Source organism: Amaranthus tricolor, chromosome 16, assembly GCF_026212465.1.
Source record: "Amaranthus tricolor cultivar Red isolate AtriRed21 chromosome 16, ASM2621246v1, whole genome shotgun sequence".
Taxonomy (NCBI): Eukaryota; Viridiplantae; Streptophyta; class Magnoliopsida; order Caryophyllales; family Amaranthaceae; genus Amaranthus; species Amaranthus tricolor.
Genome location: NC_080062.1, coordinates 52396 through 73080, shown reverse-complemented (window position 1 = coordinate 73080; position 20685 = coordinate 52396). Strand labels below are relative to the sequence as shown.

General features: G+C 38.3%; 1 protein-coding gene across 1 annotated transcript; it reads left to right on the top strand.

Moving 5' to 3' along the window:
* The first annotated feature begins 1708 nt into the window (after positions 1 to 1708).
* LOC130802130 (alpha-N-acetylglucosaminidase) lies at positions 1709 to 20647 on the top strand. The gene is made up of 19 exons (XM_057666029.1): positions 1709 to 2118; positions 5635 to 5708; positions 5813 to 6024; positions 7320 to 7441; positions 7921 to 8006; positions 8613 to 8707; positions 8856 to 8937; positions 9378 to 9484; positions 10354 to 10384; positions 10827 to 10944; positions 16820 to 16870; positions 16963 to 17072; positions 17152 to 17254; positions 17337 to 17435; positions 17625 to 17735; positions 18569 to 18816; positions 19395 to 19632; positions 19735 to 19813; positions 20180 to 20647. The coding sequence occupies exons 1-19, from the start codon at positions 1894 to 1896 to the stop codon at positions 20413 to 20415; spliced, it is 2427 nt and encodes an 808-aa protein (XP_057522012.1). The 5' UTR covers positions 1709 to 1893; the 3' UTR covers positions 20416 to 20647.
* The last annotated feature ends 38 nt before the right edge of the window (positions 20648 to 20685 follow it).

The window sequence follows — 20685 nt, the reverse complement described above, 5'->3', positions numbered from 1 at the left end:
CAAGCTTCCGATACAAGTCCTCATAACCACGGTTTTTTTTTGCCTCCGTTACCGCTTTCTATGCCGCCCGCTTTGCTTCTTTATAGCTTACTCACTTTTCTATCCTATCCTCCTCTTCCATGCATGCTATAAGTTCCTTAAATCTCTTGTTTTTACTCTTTATCTTCTTTGCCACCTTATCGTTCCATCACCACGACTCTTCGAACACTTTTGGTTTACCCGACGACACCCACAAGGTCTCTTTTGCCACTAATCTAATGGTTTTGCCATGTTCACTCACGTTTCATTCGCATCCTCTGACTGACTTGGGAAGCCCAATAAACTTATCTTGCTTGACAGGGTTGTGACCATATCCCATTTGAGTCTCCCCCACATGATCTTTCCCCTGGACTCGACCTTCTTCTCTACTATTTTCTTCCTCATCCTGAAAATCAGTACTAAAAGCTTATGTTAGGTGGACATGTCTGTACCCAACACCACCTTACAATCCAAGCATGAGGCCTGATCTCCCTTACGCACTAAGAAATAGTCAACATGCCCGCCTGTCACGTGTCGACTCTTTCCCTAGTCTTACGTGTGCCACTTGCTTACACTCCCGTCATAAGACAAGTCAGGCAAACCCCAAAGGTGTATTGCTAAATGATGTAGTTGGTGTGTTTGTGTGGATTTGGCTAAGACTTTGAGAAGATGTGAAGTAAGTAGGAACACAAAAGTTGGGAAATGTAAGTTAGGTTTATGTATTGCACAAGGAAAGTTTTACAAGTGAACTCTCAAGTTGTTGGGTACAAATGAATGCCTTGGGGTATTTATAGGCAACACCCCTTACTACTTGTCCTACTTCTAGAACATTCTAACCTCCTCAAATGGAGGGATCTAGATTACATCTTTCTAGAGAGTTCTACACAATTACAAGTATTAAGGTACTCTAAAGTATGTACAAGAGTTGCCTAGAGAATTCTAGACATTAGATATTTACAAGGCTCCTTCAATCCTTCAAGAGTTCTCCGGAACCTTCTAGTGTTCTCCGGAACCTTCTAGTGTTCTCCGGAACCTTCTAGTGTGGGTTGTTCTAGACCCACATGCTCCACAAGCCTCTTGATGATTCCGAAAGTCTCTATAACCTTCTTTTGAGGAAAGGTACCCGGATACCAAGTTTTGTGTCTCTGTCATGTGTGGGGACTACGAGCCATGCGTGACACGCCGCTCTTATATGTGATCAAATGCACAAATTAAGAAGTTTTTGAAAACATTACATAGTAATTTGCAAGCATGTCAATTTCAACATAACTTTTTTTACAAAATTGTGTATATCACAAAAATAGTTACTTTTAGGTAGAATGTATAATCAAAAATTATATATTCAAGCAAAAGTTGTGTTGTTATAAATACTTATCTCAATTATTACATAATTTTATTGATATTATAATTTGATAATTATAATATGCAATTTTATTTTTTTTAAATTTAAATTTAAATGTATTTTCATACTAACAAACTTCGTGTATTCATAAGTTTGTATACTAATATTGTATATTGTGCATTAACAAATAGAGAGACACACTAAAAAAATGGAAAGAATATCAAATATTTAGAGCAAATTATCCCCAACTTATTTGATGCAATCTTAAGTGTCACATTTACACTGATTGATAAGTCAAGTTTGATTCACTTCAAATAAGTTTATTTTCTTTTCATTTCGTTTATCTCTCACACTTTCGTTTTTTCTCATTTTTTCTCATTTTTTCTCATACGTTCAATTGTTAAAGATCCCAGGTTCAGTACCCTCAAATAAAATAATAAATGATGGATAGAAGTTGACGAAAAATCCAAAATTCATCTAAACACATTTCACCTGCTGCATATAGTTTCTTCAGTTGGGTTTCTAAGAAAATTATGTTCCATTTCAAATCATTGTTACCTCTTTTAATTTTGATTTTGATCTTCAGAAAATGCACATCACTTAATTCATTTCAAAATTCAGAGCCAATTAAGGCTTTGATTAACCGTTTAGATTCTCAACGATCATCTGCAACAGTCCAAGAAAATGCAGTCGAAGGGATTCTTCAGAGATTGTTGCCTTCTCACTCTTCCAGCTTCATTTTCAAGATCATTTCAAAGGTTTCATCTTTATATGATTAATCATTTTCTGGGTCTCCTTTCAGTATTTTGACTGGTTTGTTTGTTATTTTATTTTAAAGGGTTTTGAATTGATTTGTGTTTTGCATTGCTATTGCTTGCATGATATAATGATGCTCTGGTAGTATTCTTATAAATGAATTTTTAGAGTTTACTTGATTACAATTGTGGATATTATAATTTGATTCTGGGCATAGATGTGGGCTATATGCATGTTATATTGTTATGAGGTGTTCATTGTTAGCTTTATGAAATGAAAGGATTTGAACATAAGTTTTAATGGTGTCTTGGACACCTCCCCGTAAATAGGAATATATTTCATTTACTATTCAACATGAAATATTACAAAGCTTGAACTCACTCTCTAGAGCTCAAAGTTTCTTCCTTTAATATGGTTCACTCACTAATACATGAAAGACACTCAAAAGCTCTCGAAAATCCTATTTCTCTCTGTGTTTGTCACCACACAACCATAATGATTCATTTGCCCCTATGAATAGCCCACAAATCAGCATAGGAATATTCTCCAATAGGACAATACGTGTTCCACTTAAATCAGTAATATAAAATCACGTCAGAGGCCACTGTTTGTTCTGCTCAAACGAGTCAGGCAACTTCTCGCGAGCAGCCTCTGAACATTGCCTGCTGCTGGCAGGTCGTGGTAGCATGACTCTTCCCCCTCCTTGCTTCTTTCAATCCCTATATCAACGTCCCAAACCTCAAGTGCTCAAGCCCCAATGCATACCCATCTTATCCCTCTAATGTGCATGACATTGTATGAGCTATAATGTGATCGAAATAACCCTCTACGCTTGGTGATTTGACTCCTGCACTAACACTTTATGCTCATTATGTTTTGATAGTATTGTACTATTGTTCTATCCAAGTCTAAAATCTAAATCTCTTATGGATCTGTAGTAATAACTACCAAATCATGAAACAAATGTGTGTTCGGACAAGCACAACATGGAATGGCCTATCATTCGTGGGCGTGCTTACTAGTGCGTTGGATTGACCCAATGCTGGAGGGAGCATTCTTGGTCGAGGCTGGCAGAATGTTGAGTCGGGTCATGCTCGGACTAGCATAGGAGAATGATTGGGCGAGTGCTCTATGTTGAAGCTGGCAGAATGCTTGAGCCCTTGCTCGGGAAACAGGTTTACGCTTGGACGAGCTTTGTTTCTCGAGCATGACAACAGGCATAGATAGATGAATGCTTGGACCAGCATCATGGATGCTCCATCAAGCACTTCATTGGCTCGAATGAGCAATCTTCGTTAGAAATTTGTGCTCTGCACCAAGCAAATGTTCTGACTTTGTGGTCTTATGTAGCCAACGAAGGAGTGTTGTGCACTGCACCACGCACTTCAGCTCGAATGAGCAATCTTCGTTAGAAGGCATCTTGAATCCAAAAAAGGAGTGTTGCGAAGTGTGGAACCTATTGAAATTCATTAATCTCTCAGAGAAGCTCTTGAGGACAGAGTGAGAAGGGAGACCATTGAAGGCGTTTTAGTGTTTGTAAGCACACTTGGTGAGTGTTTGAGCGAGTTGTATTTAGTTCTAAGTGTTTGTAACTACATTAAAAAATACAAATCATTGTTGAGGAATACCTAGTATATGTGCATTCTCGGTTTCTTGTTGTTGCTCATGACACTTTGGTCATCATGCTTCTTGGGGTAAGATCCTCATAATCTTTAATCTTGTTTCACCCCTTGCATATTTCACAACATAATCTCTTGAGCATTATATATGAGATTAGGTAGGATGGTAGGTTTTAAGCTCATTATATTTTGGTATTGTTAATTAGTTAATATTTTGGTTCATTAGAGCATCATATATGAGACTTTGTTTTGACAAACTCATCTATCGTCACCTATACGTTGTATCTTTGCACCTGCTGCTTCGTGTTGTATTCTCTTAGTTTAGTTATTATGCCTTATTTTGTTATGCTACATCGAAGAATGTTGATAACTTTATCTTCTGCACTTGCATGAGCAAATACTATTACTTTTCACCAAAACTAGCAGCAATTGAATGTTTGCATTTGTTTCCTAGTGGCCCATCATTAGCAGTTATGGTGTATTTTTTTTGGATATCATTGTGTGTCCATGGCATGTGCGACCCCTTGAGGCATGAGATTGTCATTTTTGTTTGCGCATTATGTATTGTGTTCCACGAAAAAAACGCTTTCATGGATGCGTTTGCAGAAGCGGTCGCGGTGTCGCGGAAATTGTCTATAATGGAGAAAAACACGGATTGCGGCCGTCACGATGTGAATGTAAAAAATCATATGAGAAGTTTTTTGATCTAATACTTGCTTTTTTTTTGTTGAACAACTATTATTATGCAATAATATGGCCATAGATATTACGATTGCACCATATGAGGTTTTTATTAGTAATATAATGAAATACAAATTACACAACAACTAAATATGTGTATTTTCTGATTCTTAATTTACACAATACATTGTTGTTTCATTCTAGTCTCCTTTGTACTAGAAGATTTTTGTTTAGTGACACACATTGTTGCAAAATTATCTTCAAGGTGAACATAATTTGAAGGTCATACAATCAAGAAGATTGGTTTCATTCACAAAAGAGAATACAAATTTAGTTGTGTAATTTGTAATTTGTAATTTGTAATTTGTAATTTGTATTTCATTATATTACTAATAGTTCTTTTAGTGGATATTTAATTATTGTAATTTGTATTTCATTATATCACTAATTGTTCTTTTAGTGGATATTTATTAATTAACAAGTTAGTTATGTCGTTTAATAGTTAATTGTTTCAATAATTGTGATTAACTTGATTTGTAATATTTAAATTGATGAGTATTAGTGAAATTTTAATAGTCTGATGTTGGTGGAACTATTTGTATATTTAGGCTTCAAGATCGTTAGCTAGAGTGTTGATCGCTTATAGATTACTATACAAAGTAAAAACCAATATAATACTTTGTTATTCTTCTTCTTCATTGTTATTATAATGATAATATGGTTGACCAAAACAATATGTATTCATGTTCTCAAAATTTGACGAATTGCTTGATGGAAGGTTGTATTAAATGTACCCTGGTTTATTATTTGAGTGTGAGGTGGATTCTTCTTGGGAACTAGTAGGCCAGAGTTGCTGCCAAAATGTTGACAGGCTTGGATTTTGGTTTTGGTTGACATATTACTTGAACTCTTAGTCTCCCATATTTGGAGCAAGATTTGGGTGGTTGAATTGATGCATGTTGTTACTTGTGTAAGTAAAATCCCAGCCATACCCATAGTTCATTGATGTAACACTCCATTCATTGTTCTTTATAGCTTGATTACAGCCAATTTCATTAGTGTTTTGTGAACATAGGTCTGCATAAATTTGTGGATTGCTTTTTTTTTTTTATTTATTTTTTTTTCAGGAATTTAGAATCTGTGGAAGAGATTTTTGCAAAGATTGCAATGTTTCTGATATCCATAATTTATTAACATACTCATATTACCAACCGGCAGGATGTTTGTGGGGGTGACAGTTGCTTCCAGATTGAAAATTACAAACAATCAAGCAAAAATGGGCCACTGATAGTGTAAGTTGAACATTAGGTTTGTTGTGGACTATTTTGATATTTATCATCTGCTTCTACCTTTTCTCTATTAGCCCATCTGTTAACTATACTGAGTTATATTTCAGGATAAAGGGAACCACAGCTGTGGAACTGGCTTCTGGGCTTCACTGGTACTTGAAGTATTCATGTGGAGCACATATTTCATGGGACAAGACTGGAGGTTTTCAGATTGCTTCTATCCCAGAGCCAGAGTCACTTCCTTTTGTTAGAGATGAGGGCTTGGTCTTCAAACGTCCTGTTCCATGGAATTATTATCAAAATGTTGTGACTTCAAGCTGTGAGTATTATTCTACAATCCATGGCTTTCATTTTGTTGCTATTGATAAAATTGTCAACTTTCATATTTCTGTAGTGTTGTTTGTGTGCCGTGATTTTGAAACAGGAACTTAGGATGCTTGTTCATCTTTTGTATTTCATGACTATATTGAGCTATGACACTTCATGATCTCATTTGGGACTTACCATTTGTGAAATTAATGTTTTTTTGTTGTATTTTTTAATTATTGCATCAACTACAGCTCTAATTTGAAGAAGATTTCCACGGATATTACAATTTTATTCTCTCTCATTGCCATTCTTAAAATAATTGAAGTGAGAAATTCCTTGAAGCATTTTCTGATTGCAGTGTGTGCACTTTAGTTTTTGGTTTGTTTTGCAGTCGTAAATGGAAGGGCACTAGGAGTGGCAGAGGGCAAGGAGGCATAATAGAAAGAGAAGGAAGGGAGATGAGGAGTGAGCTTAATTTTTTAGTTTCTAAGTTTTCCACCATTATATAGATTTGTTTACAAGTAAGAAAAAATGTGCATTCTTTCCTTTCTCATTTTTGTTTTCAAAAAATACAAAATGTGATTGGTCTTCGATCTCCTTCTTCCCTTTTCCCCTCCAGATGCTCTCGTTCAAACAGTGTAAGGCCTTAGTATGAACTCCAAGCTTGATTAGAATTTTGTCCTGTTTATGTTACTGATACGATTTGCTATGTAAAAAAAGAAATAAACTCAATGCACTTGTGGTTCCTTGCTGATTAGTATGTAACTTAAATGGTAACATTAACGCTCTTGAATTGAGAACTTTGTCTGAATAACATCTACCTGATTTTCTTATTTTATATATCATGCTGTGCCTTTAGAAACACAAATATTAATGGACAGGCTTTTTGATTGTATTAATTTTGTAATCAAATGCTTATTTCAACTTGAAGGTAGAATCTTTTCATAAGACATTTTAGAAATAAAATCCATTTCTTTAACCTTTTAAAGTAGATGTCTTTGGAGTAATTTAGGTATATTTAACAATGGAAGTCTCTCACCGACTCTATAATTCCGAGTAGTGAACCTCAAACGATGATATGAAGTGCTTGGATGTTGAAGTTGTTATAATTGAAGCATTATCTTTGTTATTATTGAATTTTGGGCTTCTCTAGGGATCAAAGAATTTCTACTAAAATTATTTTAGTGTCTCTTCTGTTTCTTGTATGTACTATCTTGTTCAAATGATACTACTTAACTTTCAGTTTCTCCTTGAATGTTCTATTCAATTTGTGTTTGTCTATAACTTGCCATTTCGGGTCTGTAGATTCCTTTGTTTGGTGGGATTGGCAAAGATGGGAGAAAGAGATCGACTGGATGGCACTTCAAGGAATCAACTTGCCTTTAGCTTTTACTGCGCAAGAAGCCATTTGGCAGAAAGTCTTTATGGTCAGTATATGCATAGTTGCCCTGTTGTATCTGGTTGCACATTATGGTGTCCTTATAATCACACTTAAAGTTGTGAATGTGTCTGGCGCATGCATTATCAAGTCAATCCATACCATATCGTAAAGTAGCCAACATCCTAACAGCTTTCTCGTAGTGATACTTTATACCCTTGTAGCCAAATTCGCATGGTAGATTGAAGATTAGTCGGATTGTTGGTTTCATTTAGCACTTCTGCTAATAAGTTCTTAGACACTTTATGACTAATGCATGTAGTGCTTAGCCAAATTCCTTTTAGCTATGCTATTATGTTTATAGGACAGGTGATAGTGAAAATGTTCAAGATGTTTAGAAACCATGGTTCTAAAATTTAGCATGGGGATCATTTTAGCTTCCTGCAGAGAATTTGAATGAAAGCAGTGTCACATTATTGCAATAAACATTTTTTGTCCCTTCTAAGTTCTAATCCATTATGGTTGCAGGACTTCAATGTCAGTAAAGAAGACCTGAATGATTTCTTTGGTGGACCGGCCTTTCTTGCTTGGGCACGCATGGGAAACCTGCATGGGTCAGTACATTAATAATGCAATTCATATCTTTTCCTCTATATTATCAAGCTAAAAGATGAGCTCAATGTTGCTTTGACATCTAGAGTGCTATTATGCTGCAAGTTTGATATACTCATGCTTGAGAAAAAAGTTTTACGGTCTCTATTTGAAATCTTATTTATTCATCAAATGGCCGCATAATGGTCCATAACAAAATTTTCTGCTATGAACGAAGTGCTATTTGCCTATTTGAGTTGCAAAATTATCTTTCTCATCAGTGTCTCCAAAAAGATTGCATAAGCTTTTCCCTTAAATTACCTAGATAATATTAGGAGGAACATTGGCTAAATTCAAGCAGCAGAAACAAGAAACTGATTTGAAATTCTATTGCATTGCTTGTTACAAATGGATTTTTCTGCGAGGTTCTGTTTGGATGGTCAGCTAGTGCTGTATTTTTGTTTTTGTCAAGTTATAAGTTCATTTGGCCTTGATGTTTAGCTCTTATTATTTAATTAGCTAACACAAAATTATAATTTTCTGTCCTGAATATTTCCTGACGACATTTTGTTAAGACCTTAAAGCTATTGACATGTAAACTTAACATCCCGATTTCTATCATGACACAGTTGGGGTGGACCATTATCACAAAACTGGTTGGATCAGCAATTGGTCTTACAGAAGCAGATATTATCCCGTATGTTGGAGTTAGGAATGACCCCAGGTAATTTGGGTTGACTCCACATTTTCTCTCTTAACTAATAAAACTTTGGCGAAAAAAGTTCATTGACCATCTATATAATATAACACAATTTTCTTTTAAGACAATTTGATATTTAGATTCATTTCATGAATGTAGTTTCTTGTTTCAGTCTTGCCTTCATTCTCCGGAAATGTACCTGCAGCACTAAGAAACATTTATCCTTCATCAAATATAACCAGGCTGGGGAACTGGTATTTGACTTCTTTAGTTCCTTTCTCATTCATCTTTTTTCTTCTAGTTAATAGCCTGCAGGCTGTGTGACTAATGAAGTTCTGATGGCTGGCTCGAAATCACTTATAATAGTTATTACCCCTGCACATGTGCTCTGGAAAAATTTCAGTGAAATACCTTGATCATTCTTTTAGTTTGAATATGAAACTTCTAGTAAAATGGCTCATTAAATCATATACATTTCTTATTTATGTGAAGTTGCACACGACGTTTGCTACTAAGGGTCAATCAGAAACAACCTCTTTATCATTAACAAGGGTAAGATTGTGTACATCCGACCCTTTCAAACCCCATCCTTGGTGGAACCGCTTGATGGCATTGGGATAATGGAATGTTATAATTATAGTATGAGATTGTGTTAATTGGATCATCATAATTTTAGTATTTCACTTTCTTTCAGGAATACTGTTAGTGGTGATCCCAGATGGTGTTGTACATTTCTTTTAGATCCTTCTGATCCATTGTTTGTTAAGCTTGGTGAAGCCTTTATTCAGAAGCAGATCAAAGGTGAGCTTCTGTAAGACTTGATATGATATCATGTATAAGACATTATATATAACATCTGTATTGTTGATAGCATATCATAGCTTTTGGGATATACACTTTGGGGTCCTTGTGTATGCTATTTGTTCAGCGTGTGACAGTTTTTCGTTGCGACTGTCAACGTGCGAAAATGTAGTACAGTCACGATCGAGGTAACAACTTACCGTAATGCGTATTGGCTGAAAGAGTGAGATTTTTCCTGAAACGGCTCAAAACATAGTTTTTCCACATCTTTACGAGGGAAATATGGGTTCAGATTTTGTGAAAAACTTCATACTCGATGCGTTGTGGCCTTGTTTTTGTACTATGGTGGCAATTCAAAATGCCACACATATTGTGGCTTTACTATGGTATTGACAAATTTTAAACTGAAAATGATAATGCACAGTTGTTTTTTAAACATTGCAAACGATAAAAAGTGTCCAAAATAGTTAAAGAATAACTTCTCTTGATGATATGGCTCAACCTTTTCTTTGGAAATTACTCAATTTGGGATTAGTCTAGCCCAACAGTTTTTGGCTGAGATGATTAAGTAAATAGTGTTTATTTGAAAACTGAGAGCATGTGTATACCCTTTCATACTTCTCTAGATCAGAAATGTGGTCTAGTAATTTAAAAATTAGAATGATGACTTGTTGGAAGTCAACCTTTTGCTTAAGATCCAATTAAGGTGTACTAAATGACACTGTTGAAGCACCTTCCATACTTCTCTAATGCATATGTCCTATAAGCATTGTCATAAGACATTCTTTCTGCATTTTGTTTCATCGGCTATTGTTTTGAAATATTAACTAGATGATGCACTTATTGGTTTTTATCCTGTCCTGCTGCAGAATACGGAGATGTGACTGACATATACAACTGGTAAATGGACATTTTACATTTAGTACGTCTATGCCCATGAAGGTTTACATCTATATGAAATTACTTGGTGGTAATCCATCTTCATACCGACTTTGTGCAAGCATATAATTTGACTGAGCTTAAGGGTGATGTAATTTTAGGTGAATGTCATCTTATACCTTTGATGTATAACCATTTTTTGTCACTGGTTTATTCCTGTGGCTGTATTACTGCTTGGTAATGCAAATACCAAACGCTATACTTGGTGAAGGAGGCCCAATTCGTGGTATTAGGCTATATCTATTTTGTTCAATTGCCAAATTAGTTGACATGTTTATTACATGAATTTATGATCTATATACACGCAAATGCAAATATGCAATTAACAAATTTTTGGAATTTTTTAGTAACTTTTCATGTCATGCTCTTTAAAATTTCCTGATGGTTCATATAATCTGATCAGTGATACGTTCAATGAAAACTCTCCACCCACTGATGATCCAGCTTATATATCATCACTTGGGTCTGCTGTTTATGAAGCAATGGTCAAAGGTGATAAACATGCTGTGTGGCTTATGCAGGTAGTTCTCCTTCCATATCCCACCTTTCCAGATCTTGGACCTTCTTGCTTGTTTTTATATGTTTGGTTGATATGTTTACATGAACTTGCAAGAAACCAGCCCAAAACAGATATCCGTTTCACTTATGCTAGAAGGCCCAAGAAGAAGTCACTAGAAGATGGTTGAAGCTACCAATTGTTGCTAACCTGGGAGATAATTGCAGTTTTGAGGGTAGAGGGTAATATAGTAAATCTAGAAGAAAGTTGTTAAGAGTTTGTTAGCCTAGTTGCCTTGTTAAGAGCATACTTGAGAAAGTTTGTTATGGATCTGTTTATATAATAGAGAATGGGGTAGAAGGGAAGGCAGACAAATTTTTATTAAACACATATCACTGGGAGAGCACCTTCCTCTCGAAAGAAGGGTCTTGTAATACTCCATCACTGCGTGATAATAGCAATCCACATTCTCTGAATCATTCTTCTTTTTCTTTTTTTTTTTTTTTTTTTCTGTTTGTAACACTTTGATTTCCAGCAATTGGTATTAGAGCGGAATCGATCAAAAAATAGATGGCCAGGTTAAATCATGGGCAACGGTTGGATTTGTTGGAACAGGAGATGGCTGGCTTACTGGCGTGTGTAGCCCAGGAGATAACTACGGCATTGGCAACACTCAAAGCTGACCTAAATAATCAGCTGGCTGCTGGCCAAGAAAAAATCCGATCAGACCTGCGGTCCACGTTGAACGGTTTGCCGTCGACATGGGATAACCCATTTTCTTCTCAATCTCAGGCGGAAAGTGGAGAAGGAGGTCACTCAGGAGGTCAATCAAACTGGAAAATGAGAAAGCTTGACCTACCTCTGTTTGACGGTACGAATCCGGACGGTTGGATTCTCAGAGCTGAGCGGTTCTTCCATTTTTACCGATTGGGGGAAGATCAACTAGAAGTCGCCATTGTGGCGCTGGAGGGAGATGCGTTACTTTGGTATCAATGGGAGCGTCGGCGTCATACGGTACCTTCTTTGGGAAGCACTGAAAAGGCTAATCCTCCGGCGTTTCAGATCTACCGCCACCGGCACGTTGCACGAGCAGTGGCTCGCTCATGAGCAGACTGGAACAGTGGCGGAGTACCAGCATCGTTTCATTGAACTATTGGCACCGATAGATGGTGTACCAGAAGAGATAGCAAAAGGGCAATATATAAAGGGATTAAAGGAGGAAATCCGGATTGAGGTTCGGATCTTAGATCCGATTACATTGGATCAGGCTATGGAGCTATCTTTAAGAATTGAGGAGAAATGGAAATTGGGCCCAAGGCCCAAGCTGAATTTAAATCCGCCCACGTGGCGACTCCCTAACTCAAACCCACGTGCATACCCATATCCCACTAACCAAAGTCAAAACCATCCTCTTTCAAAAACAACCCAGACACCCAACTCCATCACTCCCCATCCTTTCACAAATCGAAACACCCTTAATCCTTACAAAAACTCCGGTGAGGTAAGGCGACTTTTCGAGAAAGAGCTCCAGCAGAAGAGGGAGCAAGGGCTATGCTTCCGTTGTGATGAGAAGTGATCGGTTAGCCATCGTTGTCAGCGCCGGGGGTTGAGCGTTTTACTCACGAAAGAATATGAGGAGGAGGAAACGGCGGAAGAAGGAGAGTTTGCGGTGGCGGAAGTAAGTGCGAACGAAGCCTATATAACCCATCCAAACTCAAATTTGACCCCAGAAGTCTCCCAGAGCTCCGTAATCGGACTAACCGGCCCAAAAACGATGCGTTTGGCTGGTATCATAAATGAGCAAGACGTGGTAGTGATGATTGATCCAGGAGCAACCCATAATTTCATATCCAAGGCCGCGGCTCAGCAGCTTGGTCTTAATCCAACAGAAAACAGGAGTTTTGGGGTGACCTTAGGCACCGGTGAGACAGTACAAGGGGAAGGGGTATGTAAAGGTGTCGTGCTGGACCTCCAGGGGGTCACAATCGTTGAAGAATTTCTGATTCTTCCCTTGGGCAGTTCAGACGTAATTCTGGGCATTCAATGGCTGGAGAAATTGGGGACCATTTCAACCAATTGGAAAACACAGACACTAAAATTTCAGTTGGGGGGTACAATGATCACCTTAAGGGGTGATCCTTATCTGGGGCGAACGGGAATATCTCTCAAGGCCATGATCAAAACTCTGCAGAAGGAAAGGCAAGGATACCTCCTGGAATGGAATCAGTTGGAAGGTAAGGGAGAAAATGAGCCAACCATTCCGGAAGAGTTCCTATCGTTGATACGGGAATTTAAGCATGTGTTTCACCTTCCGGAAGGGTTACCTCCACAACGACGTATTGAACACGCCATAGTGTTGCGTAGTGGAGCTAATCCCGTCAGCGTTCGACCATACAGATACCCGCAAACACAAAAGGATGAGATTGAAAAATTCGTGGCGGATATGCTCAGAGCAAGAGTGATTCAACCCTCCACCAGCGCCTACTCTAGCCCGGTTTTATTGGTGAAGAAGAAAGACGGGTCGTGGCGTTTTTGCGTAGATTATAGGGCCCTAAACAAGGAAACAGTTCCGGATAAATTTCCCATACCCGCCATTGATGAGTTGCTTGATGAATTGGGGGGTTCGGCCATCTTCACCAAGCTGGACCTAAAATCTGGCTATCATCAGATTTGTGTGAAGGCCGCAGATGTTCATAAGACCGCTTTCCGTACCCATGAGGGTCATTACGAGTTCTTGGTCATGCCCTTTGGGCTAACCAACACTCCGACCACATTTCAATCTCTTATGAATGACGTATTCAAGCCGTTCCTACGTAAATTCGTAATTGTGTTCTTTGATGATATACTGGTATATAGCCCTTGTATTGAGACACACTAGAGACACTTAGCCCAAGTTCTACAGGTTCTTTCAGACCAACGACTCTTTGCTAACTTCAAGAAATGTGAAGTGGGATAAGAGAGGGTGGCCTATCTTGGTCATGTGATATCGGCAGCCGGAGTGGAAGTTGACTCGTCCAAGATACAGGCTATGTTGGATTGGCCTTGCCCCTCGAATCTGAAGCAGCTTCGGGGATTCCTGGGCTTGACAGGATACTATCGCAAGTTTATCAAGGGATGCGTCCGGGCATGGATTAGGGGCTGTCTTACTACAAGCTGGGCATCCCATTGCATACTATAGCAAGATTCTGGGCATTCGCAATAGGGGTAAACCTATATATGAAAAAGAACTCATGGCCATAGTCTTTGCAGTAGAGAAGTGGAGGCATTACTTGCTGGGTCGTCATTTCATTGTCCGCACTGATCAGTGGAGTCTTAAGTTCCTCTTGGAACAAAGAGAGGTGGGGCAAGCATACCAAAGATGGGTCAGTAAGCTGATGGGGTACACTTTTGCAATTCACTACAAACCAGGCTCTACGAACAAAGTGGCCGATGCTCTATCACGTCAACACAGCCCCAAAGTTACGTATAGCGCTCTGGTAGTGTCGTGTGGGTTACGATGGGATTATGTGCAGGCTTTCATAGCAAAGGACGCCACGTTGCAACGATTGGTAACTCAGTGTTAAAAGGGAGAAGGAACACCGAAATGGTTTTCTCTGAAAAATGGGGTTTTAAAATATAAAGGGAGGATAGTAATACCAAAGCAGTGTGAGCTCACCTCTAAATTACTCAAAGAATACCATGATTCCGCGGTAGGAGGGCACGCTGGTGACCTCAAGACCTACCAGCGCTTGGCCGAGGAATGGTTCTGGTTCGGGATGAGGAAGGACGTGGCAAAATATGTGCAGCACTGTCATGTCTGTCAACAAAACAAGCTGTCCACCTTATCTCCTTTAGGACTCCTCCAACCATTACCTGTTCCTGAGAGGGTTTGGGAGGACATTTCCATGGATTTCATTGAGAAATTACCCAAGTTCTTGGGTTGGGACACTATACTCGTGGTAGTAGATAGACTGACCAAGTATGGGCATTTCATTCCACTTAAGCATCCCTATACTGCTCAGAACGTGGCCCAAAAATTCATATCTGAGGTCGTGAGGTTACATGGAGTACCCGACTCCATTGTCTCTGATCGGGACAAGGTGTTCCTGAGCATCTTTTGGTCGGAGCTATTCAAATCACAAGGCACTCAGCTTCTGCGCAGTACGACTTATCACCCTCGGACAGATGGCCAAACTGAGGTCGTCAACAAAGGCGTAGAGTCGTATTTGAGATGTTTTGTGGCTGGTAACCGCACACATGGGCTCGCTGGTTACCGTGGGCTGAATATTGGTATAACACTTCTTTCCATACCGCCACTAATTACACCCCCTTCAAGGCCGTATATGGCAGGGATCCCCCTCATTTGATTCGATTCTCCGCTGGCCACACAACTGTGTCATCAGTAGAAACGCAATTGCAAGAACGTGATGCCATTTTGGATGAATTGAAGTTTCATCTGGTTCAAGTCCAAGTGTATATGCAGCAATATGAGAATAAGAAGCGACGGGAGGGTTCTTTTCAGGTAGGCGATATGGTTTACTTGAAGCTACAACCGTATCGACAACAGTCCTTAGTGAAGCGTGTTAACGAGAAACTTTCACCTCGGTTCTATGGACCGTACCCTGTGCTAGAAAGGATTGGTCAAGTTGCCTACAAATTGAAACTTCCCCCAGGGTCCAAAATTCATCCCGTCTTTCACATCTCCCAGCTCAAGAAGGCCTTAGGAGCAGGGCATCAACCGACCAATCTTCCTAGCCAATTGACTGCTGACTTGGTGTTAGAGGTGGAACCTTGGGCTGTGCTTGGGGTGCGCAATTCTCAAGCTAATATGGAAGTCCTGATTCATTGGAAGGGTTTGCAAGATTTTGAAGCTACGTGGGAGTCCTTTGAGGAAGTCCACCTCAGATATCCTAATTTCCACCTTGAGGACAAGGTGAATCTGTGGGTAGGGGGTATTGCAAGAAACCAGCCCAAAACAGATATCCGTTTCACTTATGCTAGAAGGCCCAAGAAGAAGTCACTAGAAGATGGTTGAAGCTACCAATTGTTGCTAACCTGGGAGATAATTGCAGTTTTGAGGGTAGAGGGTAATATAGTAAATCTAGAAGAAAGTTGTTAAGAGTTTGTTAGCCTAGTTACCTTGTTAAGAGCATACTTGAGAAAGTTTGTTATGGATCTGTTTATATAATAGAGAATGGGGTAGAAGGGAAGGCAGGCAAATTTTTATTAAACACATAGTATCACTGGGAGAGCACCTTCCTCTCAAAAGAAGGGTCTTGTAATACTCCATCACTGCGTGATAATAGCAATCCACATTCTCTGAATCATTCTTCTTTTTCTTTTTTTTTCTGTTTGTAACACTTTGATTTCCAGCAGAACTATTTTGAAATTTCAATGTTGGTAGAAATTATTCCTGCAAATTTTGAATGCTTGATCATCTTGACTTCTAGAACAACATAATTTACATAATTTGATTGATGCAGGGATACATCATTTTTGTATCTTTTACGTTATGTTCAGTGACTTCAGTCGTCAATGAAAATCATCAATGAGTCTTCTCTTATTTACCACATTATTTTGCTGGGTTGATTGGGAAACTTAAGAACTCCCGCCTTCCCAAAGATATGCTCTTGTTTGACTAAAGTAATAGACTCGTATGAATAAAAAAAATGGAACGTATCTTTGGGGCAGAAGGAGTATTAAATGGCATCTGATACAGGTTTACACGATCTTATCAATTTAAGTGTTTTGTCATGTAGTCTAAAAACTAAGATATGAACTATATCGGGTAATGTCAGCATGTAGATTTTATCGCTGCTTGTTTGTATATTCATTGGACTTACTATTTCAACATATTCGATACACTTATGCACTGCCTATTCTACCTGTAATTTTAATCCCCATCATTTATTTCGATGCAGGGATGGCTCTTTTATTCAGATTCTAAATTTTGGAAGCCGCCTCAAATGGAAGTATGTTTTTGAGTCTTGACTCCTGTTTTTTCAGGTTTTTTGGGTTTTCCCTCTTTGTGCTGTTTTTTCATGTGTACCCCTCTTCATTATAGGCTCTTCTTCATTCTGTTCCCAAAGGGAAGATGATTGTTCTTGATCTATTTGCTGATGTCAAACCCGTTTGGAAAATATCATCTCAATTCTATGGCACGCCTTATATCTGGTAACTAATCTTTCTTTCTGCAGGTGAGTCGTTATAAATGAGTCACTGTAGTCACTAGTAAGTGTTGATGTGTAACCAGGTGCATGCTTCACAACTTTGGTGGGAATATTGAAATGTATGGTGTCTTGGATTCTATATCTTCAGGGCCAGTTGATGCTCGGATTAGTGAAAATTCAACAATGGTACGGTGTGATAAGCTCACGTGCCTTCAGCTTCATTGATCGGGAACAGAAGTTATATATATTCTTGTTTCTTGTTATCTAGGTTGGTGTTGGTATGTGCATGGAAGGAATAGAGCATAATCCTGTTGTTTATGAGCTCATGTCTGAAATGGCATATCGAAATGAAAAAGTTCAACTTGTGGTAGGTGCACATGTTTTCTAATGAATAATAATAAAAAAAAACCTTAATTGACCCCACATTGATGCATATGGCTCCGCCACTGCTTGCAAGTTGCAACCCCCATTAGGCGCGCTTAAATGCGTACTGTATCTATTTAATTAGTCATAATGAAAGTACCTGTCTCACGAAATTATTATTTTCTTCACATAGGAATGGATTAAAACATATTCTCATAGGCGCTATGGTAAAGCCATTCATCAGCTAGAGACAGCTTGGGAAATTCTATATCACACCATTTACAACTGCACAGATGGAATTGCAGTAAGTTCTTTCTTGCCCATAGTATTAGTGTTGTGACGAGATGACTTTATTCATCTTCAAACAACAAAGATTCTTCAAGGGTGGCACCCCTGGAAGTTTATGTCTTGATGTTTCTTCTGATGCTGTCTTATCATGTATTTATGTGCAGAAGTTTTTGTTGTTTTAGCAAGGGGATTGAGTCTTCTACATTTCACCTGTAGATTTAAATGTGAACTTAAACATGATTACAATGACAATCCCATTTGAAGGATAAGAATGTGAATGTAAAACTACTTGACAATACATTTGTCTTCTTTAGCAGAATGTCCATGACACTGACACTGCTTGGATGGGAGGAAATGGAGGGAAATGGAGGGATTGCATTTCTTTCATTTGAATACAAATAGGGAAAGACAGGGAAATGTAAGGAAGGGAATTGGAAAGAAAAAACTAAGATCATCAATCTTCCCTCCCCCCCCCCCTCTTTCCCTTCCCTCCCCTTCCCTTCTCTTCCATTCTTCTCCTTCCAAAAATGTTATTGAAATATAGTTTGAAAGAGTTACTGCTAACTATTTTGAGTTTGGGTTATGAACTTATGATGTACCTAAATATTTTAAGCTACTTGTGCATCACGTTTTATATGACGTTAGTCAATGCTTTTGATAAAAACACTCTTTTGATAATGTGAAGGCTGAACATGTCTAAACTGACTTACCCTGGCTTGTAAAGGTTACGTTATGACTAGTTTTTTGTTGATGTGAAACTGGAATGCAAACTTGATGTTGTCTGAGATACTTCCTCTCTCATTTGTTTTCTATTTGTTCTGTGATAAATTTATGTCCATTTTTGTTCAGGATCATAACAAGGATTACATTGTTGAATTTCCTGACTGGGATCCTGTGACCAACACGACTCTTTATGTAACCACAGAAAACCAGAAACAAAATCTTTTCAACTTACAAGGTAGCTCAAGGCATTTTTTGCTTGAGTCGGGTCTTTCTTTGCCATCCCCACATCTGTGGTATCCAACTCAAGAAGTTATCAAGGCTTTACGTCTATTTCTTGATGCCAGAAACGATCTTGTGGGAAGTCTTACTTATAGGTTTGTATCCAACCTTTTAAGTTCTCTTATACCTTTTAGATGCCGGGAAGGTACCACCTAGCTTGTTTAAGCCTTTTGGTGCGAGGTCCTTAAATTCAAAAATGCAAATTGTTTAAACTTTACTCTCTGACCCCTTTTGCCCCTCCTCAACCCACCCTACTCTTCAAAAAACTATCACACACCCCACTTCAATAAACTTGCTAATTGTGGAGCACAACACAATAATACCAAAGCCTGAATCATTAATCCCAACTACATGGGGTCGGCTACATGAACCAAAATAAATGACCGCGAGAGATCATTGCTAAGAGTAGACTTTATTTGGCCATTATCTTTAATAGTAATATACAACTAAGAACATCTATATGCGTGATTGTCCGCATATATTCACCTTTTCATTCGTTCTTGCGAAATTGAAATATTTTCTGCTTCTGATGAAATGCATTAGAAAGAATTTCAAAATTAGTTCCACAATCTGATTAGTGATATCATGTCTTTACTCTTTACTTAATAGATGATATAGAGTAGAAATGAGATATACCCCAAGAAATAAAAATAAATTTGGTTTTTAATGGCAGATACGATTTGGTTGATTTGACTCGACAAGCTCTTTCAAAGCTAGCAAATGATGCATACCTGAAAGCTGTGACTGCTTTTCTGCTTAGAGATATAAAAGCATTGGACATTCATTGCCAAAAGTTCATTCAGCTCATAAAAGACATTGAGGAATTACTTGCATCTGATGATAATTTTCTTCTCGGGACTTGGCTAGATAGTGCCAAAAGGCTGGCTTCGAATCCCATGGAGATGAGACAGGTTAGAAAGGATGTTCTTTTTTTCCTTGTGCTTAATGCCAATTTCTCGGCCATATATTTTTTTTACATGCATAATTTATATACAATTCCACTTTAATTGCAGTTTGAGTGGAATGCCAGAACCCAAATTACAATGTGGTTCGATACAACAGAAACCAAACAGAGCAAGCTCCATGATTATGGTAAATTATAGTTTTTCTAGTTATCTTTTCTTTCTTTTTTTTTTTGGTGATGGTTCTCTAGTTGTCTCCTTGGCACAACCGAATGATATGTTACTTGGGCCTTTCCTTTCAACTCAACTCCTTAAGGGTCTATGTCTGATGCTAAACATTCGGACATGGGGTCACACCGACACTTTCTCATATTTGTGTCCTACAGGACCCAATAGAAGGTACTCATAACATATACCACCCAGTTAAGAACGTCGGGGAGTTGGGATCACAGGGTTTATGTCAGAATCAAAACTCTGCCAACCCTAAAAGTTGGGGGCCCACTTCATTGTTTCCGTTGGGTTCTTATTCTCTTTGAATGTAATTGCTCTATTTCAGCAAACAAATTCTGGAGTGGGCTGTTGGAAGACTACTACCTTCCTCGTGCAGAGACATATTTCAATAATCTCAGAAGATCTTTGAAAAACAATAAGATCTTCCAAGCTGATTTATGGAGAAGGGAATGGATATCCTATTCAAATAAATGGCAATCTGGTACAAATATCTACCCTGTTAAGGCTCGAGGAGATGCTCTATCTATTGCAGAGAAAATGTATGCAAAATACTTCAGTTAGGTCTTCATTACGCTGTACACATTTTAGTTACTGAACAATGAGCATTTGTTGTATCATGTATGCAATACCCCTCATGCCCGCCATAGTACAAAATATCATTTGTAACCTTTGTGTGCTGATATGGAACCTGTGTACAGACTTATCAGATTTCGGTTTCGTAATCAGAAAAACATCAATGCTTATTTGTGAACTGTGTTCATAATGAATCAAGATAATCCAAGTATATTTTACTCTTCTGTTTCCTGCTTTTGACAGTAATTTTTTGTTTCA

Coding starts and splice junctions, on each gene's coding strand:
- LOC130802130 (XM_057666029.1), top strand. CDS start 1,894: ATGTTCCATTTCAAATCATTGTTACCTCTTTTAATTTTGATTTTGATC. Junction 16,871..16,962: donor GGAAGCCGCCTCAAATGGAA/GTATGTTTTTGA, acceptor TCTTCATTATAG/GCTCTTCTTCATTCTGTTCC. Junction 17,073..17,151: donor TATGGCACGCCTTATATCTG/GTAACTAATCTT, acceptor ATGTGTAACCAG/GTGCATGCTTCACAACTTTG.